Source organism: Colletotrichum costaricense (assembly GCF_030867565.1).
Source record: "Colletotrichum costaricense strain IMI 309622 chromosome Unknown Scaffold_2.1, whole genome shotgun sequence".
In the NCBI taxonomy this organism is placed as follows: Eukaryota; Fungi; Ascomycota; class Sordariomycetes; order Glomerellales; family Glomerellaceae; genus Colletotrichum; species Colletotrichum costaricense.
Genome location: NW_026848231.1, coordinates 630,588 through 653,983, shown reverse-complemented (window position 1 = coordinate 653,983; position 23,396 = coordinate 630,588). Strand labels below are relative to the sequence as shown.

Genomic DNA, 23,396 nt, shown 5'->3' with positions numbered 1-23,396 from the left:
ATCCACCGACAAAATGGCGGGCGTTCTTTTTGTCCCCATGAAAGTAGACGCCTTCATACTGAATGAGTCTATCTGCACTAGCCATGAGAGCAATCAAGCAAAAATTGCCCCAATTACTCAGCCGAACTATACATTTCTTCGCTATGACACCAAATACTTGGCTGCGGACGTCCTACGCCACACAGACATTCATGCTTCTGGCGACCCTAAAACAAACCCACGTTTTACGAATCTCGGTACTGGAGACCCGATACAGGGCAGACAAGGCGTCTATATACACTGGAGCATGCCAAGACCATATCGATCTGGACGCCCGGCATCTCCACAAGGTGCTGGCGGAACCCCTTCAAGTCCTTCAGTCCCTCCTACGAAAGAGCCAGCACCGACGCCATTTTCACCCGTGCCTACGCGGTGGATCGTTATTCGTCACTGCGAGCTGGCGGAGAAAAACGACTCCGTACCTCCGTTGGCTGCTTGGGTTGTGGAGAGTGATCATTGCCAAATGATCGACCAGCTCGACGACAGTACGGATCTTCAGACTGATGTATCGCCCTTTATTGCTGCAGCAACACAAACCACTGGTGTCGGAAAAGAAGTTGTCGACACAGTAGACATCGACAAGCAAGCCGAAGTCTTCATCGGATCCAAATCGAATGCCGAGACGTGGACGAGCACGGAATCGAACAAACGCAGCCGCATCAATATTGACCTAACGAAAAGCTCAAACCAACTTTTCCCAGACTTCCAACCGCACAACACAAATGTCTTCAGCATGATCGACGATCTTCGTATTGGAGATGAGCTGCAGCGCATCCACAAAGCTAAGTTGAGCTACTTTGTTCTGGGTTTCCACCGCGACAGTAAACAAGATCCACTCGCCAGTCCTGGGGCATACGGCACTCGTGATGCCCTATTGAAAGCTCTGAACATGGAAGTCATGGGAGCCGAGTCTAATAGCAGTCTTCGGAAGTGGCTGGACTTGCCCGATGCAGCCAATACTATATGCCATGGTGCCAAGTACGATGTGGAGTGGGATGTCTCGTCTCGACCCAAAGTCGTTGCCGATGAATTATGTGCGAAGTTAATGAAGGATAAGTCAGTTTCCATTGGTGTTACGCCTCTGGACAGCATTATGGCGCATGTTCACGACCAAGCAGCCAACGGCCCTCCCGAATTCGAGCAAGTTTATAAAGATATCTTGCAGATGGAGAAGCTCCTCATTGCCCAAGACGAAGACGTGGAAGCACAATTACGAGCCTCTACTCTCATCGAGGATGCGAAATTCAAGCGTCAAGAAGGCGGCAAGCGCTTTGTATTTGCCAATACCAAAGATGAGAACCAGCCTACAGGTATCAGCAAGCCTGAAGACCAGCCTGCACAGAGGCTTCCCGAGAAAGACGAACTGCTGGATCTGCTCGCACTAAACCGCGATTGTATCGTGAACGATACAGCCCTGCGATTGAAGCAGTCTCGCCAGTGGGACATGTTCTCACTGTGGTGGCTCTTCCTTCGCGATCGCGACAGTCTAGTGCTGGAGAGGCAGCCGAAACATGAGAGAGAAACTCTTCGTTCCAGTATCGAGGCTCTGGGCAAGGCGAGTGAAGATCTCAAGGCCAGTATACCCATTCATGGCAAAGACAGCCATCTGATCATGCCGCCGGTCATTGGTCAGCTGTCTGATACTCAAAAAACCCGAGCAAAATTGGTCCATACTTTGCAAGGCGGTGTCGCGAAGCCCTTTTTTCAACCCTGCGATCCGACGCTCATGGTGTCGTGCATTCCATCGAGTTGGCCCAAAGACTTCCTCGATCATCTCAAAGTCCGTCTGAACACTCAATGCCCGTTCGATGGCAAGATGAAATCTTTAGATGCACCATGGGAGACATTCTTCGACGACGTACTTGAGAAATGCTGTCCTTCAGGCCTGGCTCTAGATGCTAAGCGATTGGTCGAAGAGTTCGCCTCCTTACAGAAAGATCGAGGATCGTTGGACTGTCCTAAAGACACGTTCTTGCCTTTGTATCATGATCGCGAAGTCAAGTCAAACGGCGAAGCAGATGAGACGCGTTGGCGAGACAGATGGAACTCAGAGCAGCCATTCTTCCCTCTGTACCTGGAGTGGGATATTGAGTACTTTCATGTTCCTTACAGGTTCTGGCATTTTAACGATACCACCAAAGACGGCTTGAAGCCATCTCAGGCCCGATACTCGTTGGACGCCAAGGCATACCTAGAATACAGGGCAAGCCGGAAGAAGGATGATCGACGAACGCTGTCAGGGAGGTCTCTTATACTACCCCAACCGACCTTTTCCCTGGAGTCCAAAGTTCGCAGCCTTTTCTCCCAACTCTCCGACACCGCGCTGAATGAGATCTTGCCAGAGAAGGATCGGGAACTTTTACTGAATTCTGTGCGTCAGTTACCCTACTTGTCAGCTCCTTTGACTGGCTTGACCGACCATCTCCTCACTCGTTTGCATGGAACGCATGTTAAACCCAACAATCGACCAGCAAACGCTTTGTCGACCGAATCAGTCCCCATTGCCGCTGCTGTTCCTAATGATCCTCAACAGATAGCAAACTTTGAGGCATGGGACCTGAAGCTTATTGGAGGCGAATCGGACCTTACTCCTTATGGATCCAGTGTCGAACTCAGTGGCAGTTCGTTTGCTGCTTTCAAGCCGGTAACCCACGGTCAATTCTTCATCAAAAAGCTCAATATTATCGATAAGTTCGGCCAAGTCATTCATGCTGTTGATCCAAGCGTCTCGGCTTCCAAGAAATGGACAGTGCCGTCATGCGGTGAGTACTACACGGCCGATTCAATCTTTGGTGGAAACAAAAGTCCTGGTTCCGGAGACGACACCATGGTTCCCAGCGAAGCCTGGGTTCAGATCCCACCGCAAATCAACCAGTTCTCACGCCTGAACTCGGCGTTCGTCACGCTGACAGATCCCGGGGAAGGTCGTGACCTGTATTGGAGACCAACCAACGAATGGGAGAACCCGGTTTGGGGATGGGTCGTGATCAACTACGCCAATTATGGACTCCAGTTCTTCACCGGTGATGGTAAATTCTACCGTGACGTGCGTGTAGGCGGGCCAGAGGGCTCACTTGCTTCGCCAGAATGGCTCCCCTTCGAACCGCCCAAAGTCGATCCGGCCAAGGATAAGCATGTTCAGTATACCCAACTCCAGCGCCTTGTATCCGAGATGATGAAGTCTGCGGATTATCTCCGAGCTTTCATTCGCATGCTCGACGACTCTATGGCGACGCTCTTGCCGGCGCCGTCAGGCTACTCGGAGCAATGGGGCACTGTCACCGGACGCCCGTTGGCCTTGGTCAATACGGGATGGTCCTTGGAATTGGCAGTACAGCCATATGTCAAGCAAAACCTTCGTGGAGACTTGGCCAAGGAACCTCTGATCCTGGCCGACGCTGACTCTTTGAGTCGCGACCAGGCCAATCTTGACGGCTATTACGACTTCCCTGTCAAATTTGGATCAAGGGAGAAAGCTCACGATGGACTGGTCGGTTATTTCGCCGCCAAGGAGAAGGAGGATGATGGACTCCGATTAGAGGATGGATTGCTTCTGGACCAAATCTACACCTACTATGGACATAACGATCAGCAGGACAAGCCGGGAGAGGCGGGACTGCAAGCCTCCGAAAAGCAGCCGTTGCGGCGTCTGGGAAGCAAGAAGCAACGATTACTCCCGTTCTACTTCAACCCTACGACTCGAGAGGCGACAGACTTTGACATACTTCGATGTCGAGAGCAGACGATCTTTGGGGCAATCATGGATCCATTTGCAAGCATACACGCTTACACCAGCATCCTTCCCGTCCAAGAACTTCGTCTACCAACATGGATCATCAACGAAGCCTTTTCCGACATGTCCGTATTCTTCAGTCTTGGACCAATCTTGCTCCCCAAGAGCATCCCAGATTTCGACGACAAGCAGCAGCAGCCCGTCGGCACGGACCCGTTGCCCAGTGCCGGCCAGCAGCTGAGCCTAGGCGTGCCAATCCCTGCATCTACGCTGGGAACTTGGAACTGGTTGCAGCCGTACTTCACCTCTGATACGCCCGCTACGGCTACTGATGCGGCAATCAAGTACACGCGGATGAAAGTGGACAAGGTGGATGAGCGCATGCGATTCGAGAAGTCGCCATACACGGCCGCTGAGGGGTTCTTGCAGCTGACGAGACAGCGGTGAGGTTGCATACTTAGGTAGGTGTGTGGCTGGCTGAGTAGGACCTTGGAATTGATTGATTTTGGACCCTTGCTCATGTGGCTGGCTGATATGTCGTCTATTGACTTTTCCTTCGTTTCCGAATAATTGTTCTCTCCGCATCCCATGCCGCTGGCTGCAATCGTCTGTGACTGTATAAGTTGTGCCGCAGCATAGGGCCTTATATTGCCAATGTGGCTGGTTGATATGCTGTCTTCAAGTCCTCTTTCTGTCTGATCTGCATAAATGTTCTCTTCGCATCTCATGTGGCTGGCTGCAAATTTCTGTGGCTGTATAAGTCCTGCTGCAGCATGGGCGTTGCTGCATTGACTTAATCATTGGTTTGCAAAAGGTCCTCAGGTCTCAGCCATCAGCCATGATGTCTCACGGCCCGCCCATGTCGGCCACACCGCCTCCGCGCGCCACATATTCTGCTTTATTGCTTCGTTGCATGCATTAGCCAAGGTGTCTCAGCTACGTGTAATACAGCCCGCCTTCTGCACTGTGATGCTTTTGGAATCCTTGTATCACCATGCCCGAGAAGTCCCGCTACCTTCTAATCGAAGGCCGTACCGTCATCCCCCAGTGCTGCTGTGGATAGCGAGACTGGTAGTCAATCTTCACTAGGGGTAGGAACTTGCAGCTATAATCCTTAGCGTTATACTGGAGTGTGCGAGGTGTACCGAAAATGATGACACTCAGATCCTATCTGCGTTATCATTTTTTTCTCGCGAGTGCAAATTTCGTTATCTGCATGAAATAGTTGCTCGCCCATACTATCTGCAATTCCAGCTCGAACTTTGTCTGTTCTGTAGTTCCACGTCACAGAAGACACGTACATCATTGTCAGACTGTCGTAATGGCATATCGAGTCGACAGCTACCACATTAACATAGGGGTAGGGGACGCGGCTATTCATGTCCTAGCCAAGCCAAACATCAACAACCCAGCAATCTTGCCTGAGTGTGTCAAGGTGGTCTGGATCGACGCAGGAAAGAGAGGGGGCAGCAGCAAAGTTATCACCACCTTAGAAAACATCAAACCCCTGTATCAGGCTCGCGCAGGTGGTTTCAAAATTGATGTTGTCATCGTCACACACTGGGATGGTGACCACTATGGCGGCTTCAACTCGTTCATGGAACAGACTGCTATGGTCGAAACCTACTTCCGTTTTGGCGTCGACACACCCCGAACCAAATTCCTGACATCGGCATGGATGATTGATAAATGTTCAGGGTTTGTGAAGGGTGTCAGAGGCAACGATGGCACGTTGAAATTCAGAAATATTGTGGTTGCTGATGTTTACTACGGAACAAGCCTGCTAGGCGCCGACATATTTTCAGACACAGATCTGGAGAAGGACTGGCCTGGTCAGCTGACTCCAGGTTCTGTAACGAATATCGACGTCTTAACTCAGGCCATGGCTGGTGGAGGACGACCTGCCATGTTCTGCGTTGCCATTGAGGGGAAACTGATCGGTCCTTCATCAAATCAGACTGGAGTCGCGGCTGGGATCATGTGGCCAGATAAAGTGACTTTGACGAACGAGGCTTCCCTCGCGGCCGTCATTGCCTGGCCTAACGGCAGAGTTTCGCATTACTTCGCAGGCGACTTGAACGCAGCAGCAGAGTCTGCCCTCGTTGCATGGCTCAGACCAGCCTGGGACAGCGGTGGACGCATTCCTTCCATGAAATGTAGTCATCATGGAGCGTGTAGCTCTACGCCGACAACTATGATCGACAATTTCAGACCGTACAACATCATTATATCGGCCGGAAGCATGCATAACCACCCAGGTGATTTGGCATCCCCGACTGCTGCCTGAATTTAGCTAACCACAGTTTGTCGTGTGTCTAGATTGGGAGCTACTCATGTACATTGCATGCTATTTTGCAAAGTCCAAGGCAGATCGCGGTCCTCTTTTATTGACATGCTATCCTCGGTGGATGGAAAGTGATTGGGTTGTAAAAGTCACACAATTCAATCTATGGTACTTTGGTACCGAAGCGGACAAGGTCAAAGACGCTGATCGGCGGGACAAGATCGCGAAATACACCGCAATAATGGACGCGGAGAATTTCCGGCCCTGGCACGATTTGAAAGCCAGACTGAAGACAGCAGGCTTCTCTTTGAACAAAGCTTTTGCAGAACTCTTAACTGTTCTCACCACCCACGTCGGCAGTATATTTGCCCATCCGAACATTGACTCGAATTTGATCCGAGGCGAAAATGCGCTCATATATCTCAAAGTAGAGTCGGTCGAAAATGCTGAGATGGACGGACGCAGATCTTCCTACTATATCGAGGATGAGGACATAAAAATGTACGATGATCCAGACCGCAATCCCACGCTCTCAGCACCGAAAGTTAGGGATCTGGGCATTTACTCACGTACTCGGCGGAAAACGGGAGCTTCGATTCGTTTGAAGCTGCTGAGTTTGAAAGCGGATATGAAGCCAATTAAAAAGAAGGCGGTTGTGGTGGCATTGAAGAACAAGAAGAAAAAGCCCAAAGGGACAATTGGGATCTTTGCTCAAATGGCAAGCAGACCTCTGCCTTTGTTGAGCTCAACATTCATATCTACCATGGCCTTAGACGACAATATCCCCACTGCTATGGCTGAGGCGACATCTTCCTCTGGATTCACCATTATAGCAAGCACAAACGATCTAGCGGTCTCTGCAAACGAAGGTATCAAGTTACAGGATGCAGATGAACTAGACAACTTCGTTTCGATGCTACGGACCGCATCGATCAGTCTGGAGAAGAGACCGACAGCCGAACCAGTCTCCTTGAAGGCCACAGACAGCATCATGTTGTGGATGAAGATTACTCTTCAAGCAACAGACATGAAGTTGACAGGCGAAGATTTCCGCAACCTCTCCATCATCACCTCCCATAACATCACCTTTGATACTGCATGTGCAGCAGGGGCTCTGAAGCTCGACTCGGGACCTGGAAAACTTCGTCCTGATGGTCTACTGCCCGAGTTCAGCCACACTGTCATGGTTTTTGGGCTTGTCAAACCAGTGTCCCCTTCTATCTGGTCATTCAAAGAGATATGTGATTATCAGACACAGTTGTGCCCAGGAGCCACTGTCAACAAAGCAGGTGGCCTCGATATCATCAAAACAGCCTTCGGAACGACACAATGGATCCTAAGCGCCGAAGATGGCAACCGCAGTGCTGTTTGGTTTGCCCCTGATGTCAATTACAACACAAGTCTACGCTTGGAGTTTACGCCCAGTGACAGTATATCAGACAGCTTCAACTCTCTCATGAGGGACTTTTGGCCGCCGTCTATCAAGTTGGAAATTCAACAACCCACACTGATTGCTCGCTGCGAATCATGGATCGGGACAGACTTTTTGGAGAACGGCCAAACAACTACCAACGTCAAAGTTCTCTCCCGCACCGGTTTGATGATTACGGCGTTGCTAGTCACCAAGATCGAAGACGCCGATCTTAAACTGCAAGTAAGCTTAGCACTGGACAATTCGACAGGCATAACTTTCACCGTCACCTCTCAGGACAAGTCCAATGATGTGAAGAAGTTTGGACAAGCTCTAATTGACAAGATCTCGGGTGTCGACTTACCGAAGCTGGACCGGGCCGTTCCTCAGGAGATAACCAAATCTGGAAACGACGTGGATGACCAAAGCCGTGTTATGTTCCGCCAGCTACAGGTTTTTCTAACCGACAGAGGCAAATTCAGCGGGATCAAGCTAGGGATCGAAGTAGATGCTGCGCTCGGAAGGGAGGCCAATGATGAGAACCTCGACCATATCTCCATTTATCTAGAGGGAGGTTATCGTGTGGGCAGAACAGGAGGATTTTACTTGTCAGGCAAACTATGGTTTCCGATCGACCTAGGGCCAGACCTTCGTGAAGCCGCCTTCAGCGACTGGGAGAAATCAACCAGTCTCCAGATCCTCACGCCCAAACCTGCGGCATGCCTGTCGTTGAAGAGTTTGCTTCCAGACGCACTCGATTTGGACAACTTTCCTTCCAACATCCCACAGTTCGTCACAAATGCTCAATTCCGTGTGGCTTCCAAGTACGTTTCTGTCTCTGCGACGATAGAAGCCTGTGAATCTTACCAGGATCCCGGAGGAGCTGCGAACCTCCCATCCTTGAATTTCGAGGAGGTGTCACTGAGTGCGACATGGGACCATGGAGCCATCGATGTGAACCTCGAGTTCCGCATAACTCTCACTGGCCCGGATGACTTGGGACCCCGACCAACTTGCACGAATGAGCTAGTGGGATTCCTTTCATATTCAAGGTCAAGCCCCAATGCTGGAGCTAATGCTTCTGCGGACTGGTCCATATCGGGCTCGATTCAAGAACTGAGTCTCGGTCTGCTCTACGAATACTTTACGGAAGAGTCACGGGACGTTCTGTACGACATTCTAAAGGAGATTCAGCTCCAGGATGTATTGGTCGGGTACAGCTCTCAAGACAATGTGCGCACATTCGAAGCTCGAGGAACAATCTTGATTGCGGGCAGTGTTGAGATTAGCCTGAGCTATATCAGAAAGGCAGCCAAGGACGCTGCTAAGCGCGATTGGACTTTTGAAGCAAAAATCGCCAAGAAAATCGAGCACAAAGTCTCACTCAGAGATGTGGGACGCGCCATTTTCGGGCCTGACAGCACATTCATCAACGGGCTTCCGTCCTTCCTGGGAGATGCCGAAGTTCTGAGTCCCGATACCCCTCCAGTCTTTTCTTTTCACCTTGAACCAGGGACTACGGGTGAAACGGGTGAAGTCCAGTTCAAGCTTGAGCTCGGGATTGGGAAAGTGAAAGCCACATTCGTGCAGTTGCATGATCCGACGAGAATAGCTGCGAAGCAAGGACCGATCCGATACTTTCAACTCACCTATACTGGTCTCAAAGTACCCGACGAGATTCCTCTACCAACAACATTCAGCGTTCCCTTTGATGAAATGCGATTCTTCTGGGTCAATGCCGCTCTGGAATTCCCTGCTCAAGTCAATGCTGTCAACGCGTTATTGCAACCCAGCGTACCAGCAGCCAAGAGTCCACAAGGTGGGAAACCGACAGGTCTCGCTGAGGGATTTCACTTTGCTCTCGCAGCCAAAGGTCAAATGATCCTAGACTACCCTGTCGGGAAAACGGCTCAGAAGAAGTCACCTGATGGAACTGGCGCCACGCCGCCGGATCCAAAGAAGGGGGATCCTCCTCTTGGTCCGGACGTAGCTAAGAGCGCCAAAGCACCATTCAAGAACACGCAAGGCCCGCTTACCATCAGTCAAGTAAGTTTTGAATATTCAAAGAATTTCCTGGGCGTTCAGTTCGACGCTACATTCTCAATGGGTCCATTGGCCTTTGCCGTGTTTGGATTCAAGCTTAGCATGAATTTCCAAAACGGCATCAATATTCAGAATATCGACGTGAAAGATATTTCCGTTTCCGTTGCTGGATTGGCTGCTTCATTTGACAAGCCACCACTGAAGATTGAGGGAGGTCTGATCCATCAGGAAGATGTCGAGCGTGAACTCTACGTCGGCGGTATAACCATTGGATTTGTCCCGTGGTTGTTCCAAGCCGCGGGTTTCTATGGTCGAAAGAAGAAGAACAAGATCACAGGATTGGGCGATGATTACATGAGTGCGTTCGTCTATGCAATACTCCGAGGACCTCTCATCACCTTGGAATTCGCAACCATTTCAGGCATCACGGGTGGATTCGGCTACAATGTGGGCATAAACATCCCAGACATCAAAGACATTCCGCGGTACCCCTTGATAGCGCCAGCTTCAGCCGATTCAACCATCGTCGACACGCTCACAAACCTTCTTCAGCCACCCGGCGGGGGAACGCCGTGGTTCTTCCAGGAGAAGGATGCAATGTGGCTCGCCGCGGGGCTGACTGTGTCAGCCTTTGAGATGCTGGATGTGACGGCTGTACTCATTGCGCAATGGAGCCCCCGCCTACAATTCCACATTCTTGGTCTGGCGTCTGCAGATATCCCCAACGCAAAGTCCCCGTACAAGTTCGCTCGAGTAGAGTTGGGCTTCAAAGCCAGTCTGGATCCGGACGCAGGCCGCTTTAGTGTTGAAGCACAGCTATCGCCCAACTCTTATATTCTCGATCCTAGCTGTCACCTGACTGGCGGTTTTGCGTTATACTATTGGTTTTCTGGCCCGAATAAAGGAGACTTCGTCTTTACCATCGGTGGATATCATCGCGCATATGAAGTGCCCACCATATATCCGAAGAACATTCCCCGGCTCGGCGTCAACTGGGCATTGGGAAGTAACCTGAGTGTGACAGGCGAGGCATACTTTGCGATTACGCCCAAGGTCTGTATGGGTGGGTTGCATATTAACGTAACTCTCTCCATGGGTCGATTGCGAGCCTGGTTTGATGCTTATGCAGATTTCCTCATGAACTTCGCACCATTCAACTTCCAGGCAGTAGGACACGTCAGTGTTGGCGTTTCTTTTGACATGGAAGTGTGGTTCATTCATGTGCACATCGCCATTGAGATCGGGGCTACGCTTTACATTCAAGGTCCACCTGTACGTGGCAAGGTGCACGTCGACTTTTGGGTGTTTGGATTCGATGTCGAATTCGGTTCCTCACAATCCGCCAATGAAGAAACACTTGACCTGAGTCGCTTCTATAAACTAGTCCTCGAATCTGACTCCAAGATGGCGCAGTCCGTTGCCACGCCGCCTCACGTTTACCTATGCCTGTCCGGATTGCTCGGCGACAGGGACGGCCCGGGCAAAGCGTTCAACGCACCATGGAGTGTCAGAGGAGGGCCACTCAAGTTTAGCATCGAAGCCAAGTTCGCCATGGACTGTGCATTGATCAATGGCAAAGGTTGCAAACCGCTTCCAGAGGAAAAGCACGAGATCTTTGCTAAGCCTATGAACCTCAAGAAAGCGCTGACATCTACACTGCATGTTTCAATTAAGCATGTGGATAGTGAAGAGGAGAGAAAGGATTGGCGACTCAGACCTGCTTTCAAGGCAGTTCCGAATGTCATTTGGGGAGCGTGTAAGTTCTCTTCTTGCCACAGGTTGCGCAGTTGTAAGTGACGCATCAGTGTGCTGACTCTAGTCCTTGATTACCTTAGATGATGAAGCTTCGGATCCTAACCATGGATCTGGTAACAACTCCATCGGTTCCCTTCTGAACGGATCTGATTCTTTTGTCTCGCTCATGATGGGTGTGGAGCTTCAATCTCCAGTACCACATGTGTCAAAGGATTCCTTATTGCCCTTCGATGTCGAATCAGCCATGGTTAGCAACGTGAACCCCCCAGGCAAAGATGCCGGCGAGCCTGATGAGATAAACTGGCCGTTATTTCCTACATCAGAGCACCAGGATGATCGTTGGACACCCGCCCAGAGTCTCCCGAATCCGAACCTCGTGAAAGATCAGCCAAAACAACAATGGGATGCGGTGGAAAAGTGTTGGTCAGCAGTCGATGCAAAATCACTCGTCGGAGTAGTAAATACGTGGTCCGATTTCCTTGGATGGGAGAGGGATGTGGTCCCTGCTAAGAAACCAGAATTCTTGATACGCCGGGTTTCAGAGAGGTATCTGGAGGCGCCGCATATTTGTTGCTAATTTCACGTACACGGAACTGTCTCTGAATGATATTCTTGAGCCAAGTAAGCATTGTAGTAGTGCGCTTGAAAATTTGCAGTGAGAGGTCGCACGCGTCCTGAGATCTAGCCGACAAACTTCTCATTGCCGACAGGATGGCATGACCATTAACAGATTGTCCTTGAGTCATCTCCGACCCAAGTCGTTCCATCGCTATATGATGTTCGCTCAGTTGGCACATGAATTTGTGGAGTTTTTCAACTCCTCTAAGCGCCTTACCGTTATGTCTTGCAACATGGACCGGCAATATCGCTAATGTGAAGAAAGCATTTTCTAGCCAGGTCTTGTTTACGGAGAGAGCTCTCTTGAGAGTGGTAACTCTTGTTCGCCCAGATTCATCGCTTGGTATTGTTGACAGCGCTCCTTCGATGAAAGGACTTCTTTTCCAGTGTAGCAGCGAGTAATGTCGAAGATCAAGCCGGTTGTCCGGTTGAGAGGGGACGGCATCGAAGTCCTACACACCGGTTTCGGAACCTAGATTCTCAGTAGTAGAAGAACGCAGCGACCAGGGAAAGTTAACTTTGCAAGCAGCTTGACATCATGCTCCTCTTTTGCAAGAGAACAAATGAGAACGAAACAAAGATGGGCCAATAAGAGAAGAATAGTGCGGCCAGTGTTGTGGAGCAGTATACGAACTCCCCATCTGCGTATAAAATCCAACCATATCCCGATTTGGAGCCCTGAGAAGAACAGCGGCTCATAATGAAGTCAATGATCGCTCTTTAAAGCAATAGGTCGCGGCTAAACCGATGAGGGCGATGGCTACCAATGGTCAAGAGCTCTCCTTTGTTGTGGGAAACCCGTCATAAATGGAGTACTCTTGTAAAGAAAGAAGGGGCTGTTGATGCCTCGCGAAAGTCTCTTTTGGTAGCTGGCACGTTGTAGGTACCACTAGAGTTAAAACGCAAGCGTCCACAAAGAAAAGAGTTCAGACGAAAGCCCCTTATGAATACCCTAGTCGAATACTTAGTGTCATGGCTTGCTTCGCCCACGTATCGCAGCTACGAACCTTGCTCATAGTCGATTTCCAACCCCAAAAGTCACCGAATTTACTCGAACCGTCTTTCCCTCGACCCATACAATGTTCTTCTGTCATAAAACTTTCCAATAAGCGGCTGTTCTTGACGCGATTCGAGTGAGCCTTGACCTCCTTGTGTTTCTCCTCAGTCTGTAGCAGTGCATACTGGCCGTTGAGGTTAATTTTTGTCATGATGATCGTAAGAGCCTTAATGTAGCTCATTCTCACCTCATTGGGGGCATTTTAGTACATATTTTCTATACTGATGAGATGCTGGTCAGTGAACTCGAGTGTGTGGACCTTAGGTACGATGGGCATTTCACTTATTTGAGATTAGGCTGACCAAAGCGATGTCAAGTCCTATCTGACATGGACTATTCATTCACTGGATCATCCAAGCACAAAATTCAGAACAATTATGATTATTATTGGGACTGCCATCGAAGGCATGTTTAAGTCTATGACCACACTCTTATCCAAGTCTTCGTTTTATGCAATTTTACCCCGGCGAGCCATCGGCTCAAACCAATGCGAATGAAAGAAACCAAACACCTGACCTCTCCTCTAATAGCGCCGGAAGAAACAACTCTAAGTAGAAGATAAGAAGCCACAGAGAAAATTACGGGCACCACATTTCAACTTTGACGCCACGAAGCTCGTCCATGATACCAAAGTCCAAACCATGTTGACGGAAAGCGACGATAATCATGTCGAACGTCTCAAGGGTCTCCTTGTTCCACTTCTCATCAGCCAAGCGAGGCGCGACAGGCACGGCGCTCTGCTTGACGAGGGGATCCGCGTACATGACATCGACCTCGCCTGAGCGGACAAAGGCCTTGACGAGGTCAACACCCGGTGAGTTGCTCAGGACAGACTGGCCGGCCTTGAAGCCCACACCGACGACGAGAACACGAGGCCGTACTAGAGCCGAGGCAGCTCCAGCTTTGGCATCTCTCGTCAACGAATCGATAGCGCGGCGGGCAATAGCGGCGGGTCGCGCATTCATCTTCTCGGCGGCGGCTTCCAACAAGGGGAAAGCGCTGTTGGAGAGGAGGTAGTACGGGTTAACGGGGATGCAGTGGCCACCGACGCCGAGGGAAGGGGTGTAGGGCATGTAGCCAAAGGGCTTGGAGGCGGCGGCGGCAGCGACCTCGTAGGGATCGATGCCATGGGGGATGCAGGCGTCTGCCATTTCGTTGGCGAAGGCGATGCACATCATGCGCTGGCAGTTCTCGTAGAGCTTCATCATCTCGGCGACCTCTGTGCGGCTAACGGGCACGAGGCGGTCAAAGACTTGGTTGTAGAGGCGCATGACGGAGGCCAGCGACCCGGGGATCTCGTCGTCGAGGCCAGAGACGATCTTGGGGATCGCGTGGCAGGGGGGCTCGATGCGTCCTGGGTCGACGCGCTCTGGAGACATGCCTGCGTAGAAGCCGTGAGCGGTGGCGACGGGGCCGAGAAGGCTGCGGGTCATGCCTACTGCGACGGAGCTTTCTATTACGACGGTGGAACCCGGTCGTGCGTGCTGGGCGACTGTGGCGATGGCGGACTGGAGGTAGGAGGTGTCGATGGACTTGTCCGCCTTGAGAAGAGTAGGGACGGAGATGAGAAAGTGGGTGGCCTCGTGGAGGTCTGCCTTGGAGGTTGTGAAGCGAATGCGTTCGCTTGGGAGCTCCTCACGGATCTCGCTGATTCTCTTCTCTGACACATCGAAGCCGAGGACGTCGTAGTGGGCAGAGAACGACTCGACGAGGTGAGTGCCGACGTAGCCGACGCCGATGACAGCCACGAGGGGTTGGTCATTGGGGTCGACGACGGGAGAAAGGTCGCGGACACGGTCGTTGTGAGAGAAAGGGTGCTCCTTGTACTCTGGCGGGGGCGTGACAGGTGTGAGGGGGAGGTCAAAGTTGGCCTTGAAGGTGTCGAAGCCGGGAAGGTTGAGGCCCAATGCTTCAGGAGGAGGTGTAGGAGGTGCCGGCACAGAAAGGCTGCGGCTGTGGAAGGATGGCTTGTCGATGGTGACCCTCATTTTGAAGAGTTATTATGCAAATAATGAGAAGGAAGCGAAGTCGAAGTGATAGAGACAGATGAGGAAGAAGTATCACAACTAGAGTTCTCTATCGATCTGGACTTCTGGAGATGATGTTCTTCTATGATCTTGTGTGAGTGGATGAGGAATAGGAATGTGTAGATGCGGACTTGAAGGTGGGATTATATGGAAATCTTTGAGGCTGGAAAAGGGATTGGAATCAGATGCAAAATGAAGTTGCGTAAAGATCTCCATCAAAGTTTTCCCAGCTCTGCTCACTCCTGCCAAGATGTGCTGCAAATTTCCTCCTCCACGCAATCGGTTGAATGCCCGATGAGCGTAGCGAACAAGTTCGGACGAGTACGGTGGAATAGTCAAGCTCTCGCCATTCCCAATACGGAATACCAGACCGAGAAAACGCCATGAAGTTGAAAACTTCTGCATCGTGAAATTAGGGGGCAAAAGAAAATAACGCTGTTCAGCCTCATGGCTCAGTTCCGGTAGTGGATCTTGGCAGAAGCATACGCACATTGTTGTAATAGCGTACCGCCAAAAATGAGAGATTTCGAGATTGACAACGCTGATTGTGTCAACCGTCAACGGTTGACGGACTCATTGGCATCTGAGCACAGTTCACCTCTGCTTTCTTTTCCTTATCAGTGTGGATCGTATTAGTGGCATCCATGGTATGCGAATCCATATTGTATGGTACCCCCATCCATGGCAAACCGAGTTCTTGATCGGGAAGTACCGAATGCCACTCTTCCAGGGGAAAGAATTGGGGAACGACGCAGGTATATGTTCAGCCTCATTACCTATTTGGGAGGCGGCAGTTGATGGTGTGAAGGAGAATACTCATGAGAGTCCACATAAAGCTTATTAGTGTTGTTCTAGTCCGGGGTGTGGGCGGAAGTATGTGGTGTGGAGGAAGTTGAAAGGCGGATGTTGAGGGGGTGGAGTCAGGAGCAAATTCGTCTAAGCGATGAGGAAAGTGACAGACCGGATATGCAACTAGAGCGTAGAGCGCTAAGCCCCGGGGAACACACCTTTCACGACAAGCGCGGCAGGCAAGCCACATGGCGCCCCTAGTATTCCTTTTTTCTGTCTCGTTCCTGCGTCAACTCCTTTTCTCTGCAGTTATCTTCATGCAACGTCCGTTGACTAAGATCGTGTGTCTTGATCAAATCAAGGCTTACGGCAACGCCGTCGGCCGTTGCTTCGACTTGTCCGATTCCATTTTTCGTGGCTTCATCGAGTTTCTTCCTGCGGACCGTTGAGCTTAGGCTCGGTACCTGTACTCAATACGTTCTCCATTGCCTCAAGAACATGGATATGAGAACCAGGATGTATCATTCAGCTTCTATCAACTGGACAGGCATATTCCAGCACTGTCAGCTGCCAAGACTACATTGACCGTGCTGAACGTCCCTGGGCGGTGGACAAGCACAGGGGCTCCGAGGTAAGGCTGCCAGCTAGCCAGTCACAGCTTTAGCAACTAGTAGCCGCTAGAAACAAAAGGTTTGATGACACTTGGCATCGCCGGCAGTAAAACAATGTCCCCCAGATAACCCATTCCCAGAGGTTTGGGGCCCGTCCCGAATCCTTCGTCCCTTTCCTGGAGGGTCTTGTCTCACGTCTATCCCAGCAAAGGATATGATCAGCGCAGTCAAGAGATTCCCCAAGATCCAGCCAAGCTTCAGGGTCTGGACCTGCATCTGGGTTCTAGATCTCTTTACTTTTATATCGAAAACTTTATGACTCCGGATCAAAATACATCATGGAGCTGTCGTATTGTCAAGTAACATGAATCAGTTCAACGTGCCCTAAAAGACGACATGAACAGCAAACTTGTTCCATCGGACAATCCCGGCCGACTGACAATACGCTTTGACACATATGTACTGGCGTCAAACACAGTACTGCGTATGCCTTCTTCCAATGCTTCCGTCCTAGAGACCGGAAAGTGGGCAACAAGAGCACTAGCAAGACGTCGAGGGCAAAAGAGGCCAGACTTCTAATGGCAATGTGGAAGGCGATTGCGCAATTGCAGCAAATTTTCACAACTCCTTTCGCCGGGGCGCTAATGTGCTTCGAGATTGGGGGCTGAAAGCCACTCGCGGGATCCCTGGATATTGCCTAGGGTCATCATACCCCATCGGCCATGGCTTGACTTAGGGCCTTGGCATTTAAGCTTAATCCAAGCTTGGTGGCGTGGATTGCGGAAAGTTTTCTCGACGCTGTTCGTAGCTGCTTTAGACCCCTACGCACATATTGGTGCTAACGGAAAGGAACTACACAGGCCCTTATTGATGCATAGTCCCTCAGCCGCCTGCGGCTAACTTGTGTCCAGCGTCTCAACACCAGAAATCCCGGGGCTAATGCCAGGAACCGGACCTGCGATGTTTACTTTATGCACTTTCCGAAGTGGTATACTACTGCCGGCGTTATTATCCGATTTCCTCGAGTCGCTGGCTGAAGCTAGTCTGTGTTGGGGAATTTCCACAATCTTGGCTGGCTGTCTACTAGATATTACCTGGGTACAGCTTCATAGACTCCAGGCATCTTGTAAGGTGCTCAGACATTTGGCTGACGAAGAGATTTTGTTGCCGTACTACAGCCAATCAGTCGCACTGAGGGCCACCGCTCTGCCCGCTCGAATGCGGAAGGCTGCGGTATATTCCCAGACTGACAGCGGTGGAAGAGCTAGGGCCGCAATGTATGGAGGCCTGACTTTGACACAATCGGCTTCTTGGCCTCATTAGGAATCAGTCGTATTCCTGTCCCAAGGTCTTGGGTCAACAGCAACCTGATAGCCGAACCTACCACAGACTACCTGATTTGGTCCTCGCAGTTTTTCGATGTTCTGCCGCGTCATGCCGGAGCTGATGATGGGTAATCTTACATGCCTCAATACCAAGATTTTGCTCAGGCTAGTGGATCTGAGCTCGCATGGAAAGCTCCAGGGCCTCGACGAGAGGGCAGCTATGGGGGCGGCAATCACCCCGATCAAGTCGATCAAAAGTGTGCCTTCTTGCAAAGTCCGAGATGTTTCCTTTCTACTCTTTCTCTCTTGTTGCATCCTCATCCTGAGCTTCACATCCAACAATCCTCGCCATTCGTGGTGTCCAGTCTTTACTCCCGACGTATTGTCGGTGCCATTCTTTCACAAGGATACTCTGTATCCTGTCCATTCTCTCTACCATCCTGGACTCATCGGACGCTTCCGCTCGCTACGTTCTGAGTACAGCTCAGTACCACGTAAAGTGTGTCTAATGTCCACAGTATCACTCAAATCCCGAAAGTGAAGCTATTCAGGACACCATGGGTCACCCAGAAATTTCCCGCCCACAGCCTGTGCATACAGATGAAAAGCGTTGGACTGTAAAGACTCTATCACAGAGGCTTAGCACACAATTTGCAACATCTGAGCGGCCTCCTTCCCGTGTGTTTCGTCCCGGAACACCCAACTCCTGGAGAAGTCAAGGAGAGTGGGATGCCTACTCTGCCGCCAGCGACAGCAGACCCAATTCACCCCGGACGTCCATCTCATCCAGGGACTCCAACGTAAGCGGAAGACGCAAGACAAGCGGAGGCAGAAGCACCCTCAGCCAAGATGATGGCCAAGCCGAGAAGCCGTCAAAGTTCGTCACCGACTACGGCTGGCCAATCCTCTCGGATCCCCTGAACCCCAACAAGAAGCTCACCCCGAGAGAGTTGACAATGCAGCGAATTGCATTCATCCTCATCGTCTTTTGTCTCAACATCGCACTTGCTGCCGTTGCATGCTTTGGCAACACCGGCTTGGCGACACTCGTTTTCATCCTGTTCGTCAAGTGCAAGGATTTCCTGTCCTCGCTGCTCTCCCTCATCTGCCTCATCGGAACATCTATCTACAAGCACTTTCGCCCACCTGCCCCCGTCTCCCAACGATGGATTCTCTCGCTGATCCCAGCTTACTCGGAGAGCGAGGAGCAACTAATCAAGACGGTCTACTCTCTCCGCGACAATGGCTGCGAGCCGCACAAACAAGTCATGTGCATCGTCTTGGACGGAAAGCCGCGCAACATTAAGTGCGAGTTCTCCCGCATCGTTGTCGACATTGAACGCCCCTACCACTCTCTTAAGTACAAAAAGGGTATACTCAAAATTACCGCCGGCTTCATGCAGGACGTGCCCGTCATCGTCATCGAAAAGGTCAAGAATAGCGGCAAGAAGGACTCCCTCATCCTCACCCACGACCTCTTCAACGCCCCCCGAGAGAACATGCCCACATACACCCGCCTCCTCCGCGAAGAAATCTGGCGCACTATTCTCCCGCCTCTGACCGAAGGCACCGGCTTCAAAAACTTTGACATGGTTTTTTGCACAGACGCCGACTCCGTCATCCACCAAGGTTGCGTCGCCAAGCTCGCCAACGCCCTCGCCCGCGAAAAGAACGCCATCGCCAGCTGCGGCATCGTCCTCGTCGAGCTCGAGCCGGGCTACGAGTGGTCTTTCTGGAACCTCTACCAGCAGCTGCAGTACACCTTTGGCCAGTTCGTCCGGCGTCGCGCAGAAGGCTTCATCGGAAAAGTCACCTGCCTCCCCGGCTGCGTCACCATGGTCGCCGTCCGCGAGGAGATGGCCGGCGCCATCGCCAAATATGCGCGCCCCGTCAAGGAAGACTGGGTCGTCCACCACCAAGTCCAGAACCTCGGCACCGACCGTCGTCTGACGTACTGCATGCTCAGCCAGTCCTCCAAGCTGCAGACAATCTTTGTGCCCGACGCCGTCTCCGAGACGGTCGCGCCGCAGTCCTTCAAGCACTACGTCCACCAGCGCCGGCGGTGGGGTTCCAACGCCTACTTCAACAACTACTTCTACTGCGGCGGCGAGAACATGATCCTCATCACGCGAATCGCTGCTGCCATTGACATTGCCCGGCAGACGCTGGTGTACTACCGCGTCCTCAACACAATCCTCTTCATTCGCGCGCTCATCCAGGCTTTCAACCCTTGGGATATTCTCCCGCTGCTTGTGGTGGGCCAATTCCCCGTTATCTGGTTTTGTGTCTGCTTGGCCGTTGAGCCAGCTCTGCGCCAGCGCGCCCACAAGATTATTCTCGGATTCTTTGTCAACAAGCTCGTCTCGCCGTTCATGTCCATCATCATCTTCTCAGCTGTTGCCAAGAATCTCGGCAACGCTGTTTGGGGCATGTCTGGCGTCACCGCATCGTCTGCTGCACCGCCTCCTGTTCCCAAAGATAAGCTCTCAGAGGCAGAAGAGGGCAAAGGCGGCGCTGAGAGGCCGGAAAGCCCCATCTCTCGGCCTCCCTCGCCGCCAGAAGTGCTCTAAGCCACAACTTTGGCATATGATTCACCTGAAGGCATGTTTGGACCTTCTAATCATCCATTTCACCATTCTATTCTTAGACATGAGTCACCTAATTCATTCCTGTTGATTTTATTTTTGTATTTTGCCCCGAAAAGATACTGTGTAGATGATGTGCTTAGACTTAGTACATGGAGGAGTTATAATTTTCATAAAATTCATTGTACATATTCAAACTATCTGTGCTCCTGAACGATAGTCGAAAACGAAGTTCCTCACTTCGGGCGCCTGCATAAAGCCGTGGCATTCTCTTGTCCACATTTGATGCTTCTTAGGAGTTCACCATCTGGTATCGCAAAATCACTGCATGCATCAAGTTTAGCCGTAATAACCCGAGACGAAAATTCTATGTAAGCCAAACGTGAGCCCACAGACCAACACTGTCAGCACTTTCATGGACCGCAATTCAAAAATTCGCTTAAGTTTTCACTTTTCGGTCTTGTCAGTGAAGTCCATAGCAGAAGCGTCCTCTTAGGCTACGTCTGTGCTCATGCCACTATTCACTTTCCATCAATGCATCACATGCAGGAACCCGGCAGGCATTGATGCGGTGCTTAACAATCAAGAGCCTGCAGTTGCTGTTTATGAGCTGAAAGAACTAGTCGTCAAGCGCGGAGTGCCTCAAGCCACAGGTAGCCGAAGAAGCTTAGTCCGGGGGTGCTGGGGAACATATCTGCGCAGCAACAGGGGTCCATGTTAACATTTTAGCTTCAAGACACGCGGCTCGGCGACTCAGGTCTAACCAGAATTGAAGCTAAGTTGGTGCCGTTTCTTTTCTTCTCCTGAGTTAACCCCTGGTGTGCTGGATCTAGGCGTGAAGAAAGGAGGGGAGTATACTATACGCCTTTTGGCTTAGATGGTTTATGCACATAACGAGTGAGTACGTATTGCCGGCCACAGTCCCCATCCCGCGTGCCGCCCGGACGGAGCCCTCCGCGGCTTTTTTTTGACTTCCCGCCCCCAATTTCCCGCTCCGTTGGGAAACCTCTCCGAACAAGACTAGTGAACTAACAACTGCGCCATAAAGGTCAGCACATGAACAAGAAAACGTCGCCTTATGCCAAAATTGAGATTAGACCAGAATGGCATAGTAGCTGCCACAGCTACGTTCAAAGTAGCAGGCTCCGGAGACTTGGGCCCGGTAGCCCGCGAAGGCCGATATCCACCGACTTTTTCTTTTCCACAATCTCGGAGATGAGTCTATTCCTTGATGAGGCATCGCCTTCTCTTACGATACCAGCGCAACGGCAAGCTAATTCCTAGCGGAGGCTATCTTTCTCCAGCCTCAGATTCGCCTCCAAGATCTTACTGGCTCATGTGCGAAGGACCATCAACAACGTTTCCCTAGCTAGGCCCTGGGCCTTGACTTACACATGCCAAGTCCATCAACGTGTCAGGTCACCAGCCATTCTACCATCTCAATATGGGGAAGTCAAAGTGGTCCACCGCCAGTGCGGACCACGGAATCACCGCATGTGTGTCGTAAGCTATCGAGCGATAGTCACCGTTCCCACGCAAGCCTCATGCCATTTCCTCAACATTGACTCGCAATGCCATGTCAGCTGCAAAGGCGAGATCGGAGAACAATCTTGTGAGAGGCTCGTGGATTCAGGGTCCAAGTTCTAGACCATCTCTGACAACACCTTCAACATCATATAATAACCAGAACATCGTCGAGCATACTCACAATCTTTTATCCTCATCAGCCTCTTCAGACCACTGCCAGTCACCGAGCCCTCACTCACTCTCCCACACTCTTTCCCACAACTTGCTTCCTGCGAGATTCCACTCTTTTCCCACCTACAGTCACTCACTTCTGTCGCTCACTTGCACAAAACGCACCTCATAACAATGCATTTCATCAAGTCTCTCGTCAGCCTCCTCCCCATCGCGGGCATGGTCTCGGCCGCAGCCATCTCCGGCACCTCTGCAGCCGCAGATGCCGCCATCACTGCCTCCGCCGCAGTCGCCGTCAACGACGGCGATGGCTCCATTCCTGCCTCCGTGGCCAGCGGTCTCAGCGACAAGGCCATCACCGCCGTCATTGACACCACCACCTCCGTCACCAAGACCATCAAGACCACCGTCACCACTGAGAGCAAGACCTACACGGCCACCTCTCGCACCACCATCGCCACTGAGAACCTCACTCTCACCTACACCCAGCGCACCACTGCCTCCACCACCACCCTCGCCCTGACCTACACCTCTCGCACCACGGCAGCCGTCCAGACTCTCGTCCTCACGGCCACCGTTCGCACCACCGCATCCACCACTACCCTCACCCGCACCGCTCGTGCCACGGTTGAGGCCTCTGAGACTGTCACCGTCACTCCTACCGTCACTGGCGAGCCGTCCACCATTCACTCCACCGTCCTGGACGTCACAACTCTCCCCTCCACCGAGTACTCCACCTCCACGGCCTACTCCACCGTTTACCTCGACGAGACCACCACCGTGCCCACAGTCGTCTACGCGACCGAGTACACCACCGAAACCCGCGTCTCTACCGTCAACGAGATCACCACCCTCGGAAGCACCGTCTACACCACCGCCACCGCCGTCGTCGACACCACGGTCTACGAGACGGAAGTCGCCACCGTTGAGTCCACCCAGTACAATATCGCCACGGTTCCTACGACCATCTACTCCACTGAGATCGTGCCCACCACGGCTTACCGCACCGAGGTTGTCAACGCCACCATCACTGCCTCCGTCACGGAGACGGCCACGGCTACGATCACGCAGACGGCCACCGTTCCTGCTGACCAGAGCGTCTGCCTGTACCGCTATGCCTATATCACGCGCACCCAAACGGCGAGCGTCGCGCCCAAGTACTCCACCTACACGGTTTCCACCATTACCTGCCTGGCTGCCCAGCCTACCTGCGACTCTCGCACCGGCAACTGCAACAAGTTTGCTCGTCTGGTCCTCAGCGCCGAGCCTACCTCTACCTAAGTCTGTCTTTGAGACGCGGACTAAGCCAAGGCCAAAAGTAGCTATACTAGCAGCGAGGGCAACAAACATGTACCCTCCATTGAGGCCAGCAGCCTATTCTTCTTTTTGTTTTTGTAGTGCCCGGTTTATAAGTGTTATAC

General features: G+C 51.7%; 5 protein-coding genes across 5 annotated transcripts; 4 read left to right on the top strand and 1 right to left on the bottom strand.

The window, feature by feature from the left end:
• Positions 1-13: 13 nt before the first annotated feature.
• On the top strand, positions 14-4,219 carry CCOS01_01821 (uncharacterized protein; the record flags this gene model as incomplete). The annotated part of the gene is made up of 1 exon (XM_060450014.1): positions 14-4,219. One exon carries the CDS (start codon positions 14-16, stop codon positions 4,217-4,219), a length of 4,206 nt encoding a protein of 1,401 aa, XP_060318664.1.
• An 874-nt stretch (positions 4,220-5,093) lies between these two features.
• On the top strand, positions 5,094-11,842 carry CCOS01_01820 (uncharacterized protein; the record flags this gene model as incomplete). The annotated part of the gene is made up of 3 exons (XM_060450013.1): positions 5,094-5,928; positions 6,092-11,266; positions 11,346-11,842. The coding sequence occupies 3 exons, from the start codon at positions 5,094-5,096 to the stop codon at positions 11,840-11,842; spliced, it is 6,507 nt and encodes a 2,168-aa protein (XP_060318663.1).
• A 1,676-nt stretch (positions 11,843-13,518) lies between these two features.
• CCOS01_01819 (nucleotide sugar dehydrogenase) lies at positions 13,519-14,928 on the bottom strand (the record flags this gene model as incomplete). Its single annotated transcript, XM_060450012.1, has 1 exon — positions 13,519-14,928. The coding sequence occupies one exon, from the start codon at positions 14,926-14,928 to the stop codon at positions 13,519-13,521; it is 1,410 nt and encodes a 469-aa protein (XP_060318662.1).
• Positions 14,929-18,249: 3,321 nt separating this feature from the next.
• On the top strand, positions 18,250-20,262 carry CCOS01_01818 (uncharacterized protein; the record flags this gene model as incomplete). The annotated part of the gene is made up of 1 exon (XM_060450011.1): positions 18,250-20,262. One exon carries the CDS (start codon positions 18,250-18,252, stop codon positions 20,260-20,262), a length of 2,013 nt encoding a protein of 670 aa, XP_060318661.1.
• Positions 20,263-22,149: 1,887 nt separating this feature from the next.
• Positions 22,150-23,256, top strand: CCOS01_01817 (uncharacterized protein; the record flags this gene model as incomplete). Its single annotated transcript, XM_060450010.1, has 1 exon — positions 22,150-23,256. One exon carries the CDS (start codon positions 22,150-22,152, stop codon positions 23,254-23,256), a length of 1,107 nt encoding a protein of 368 aa, XP_060318660.1.
• Between the last annotated feature and the right edge of the window lie 140 nt (positions 23,257-23,396).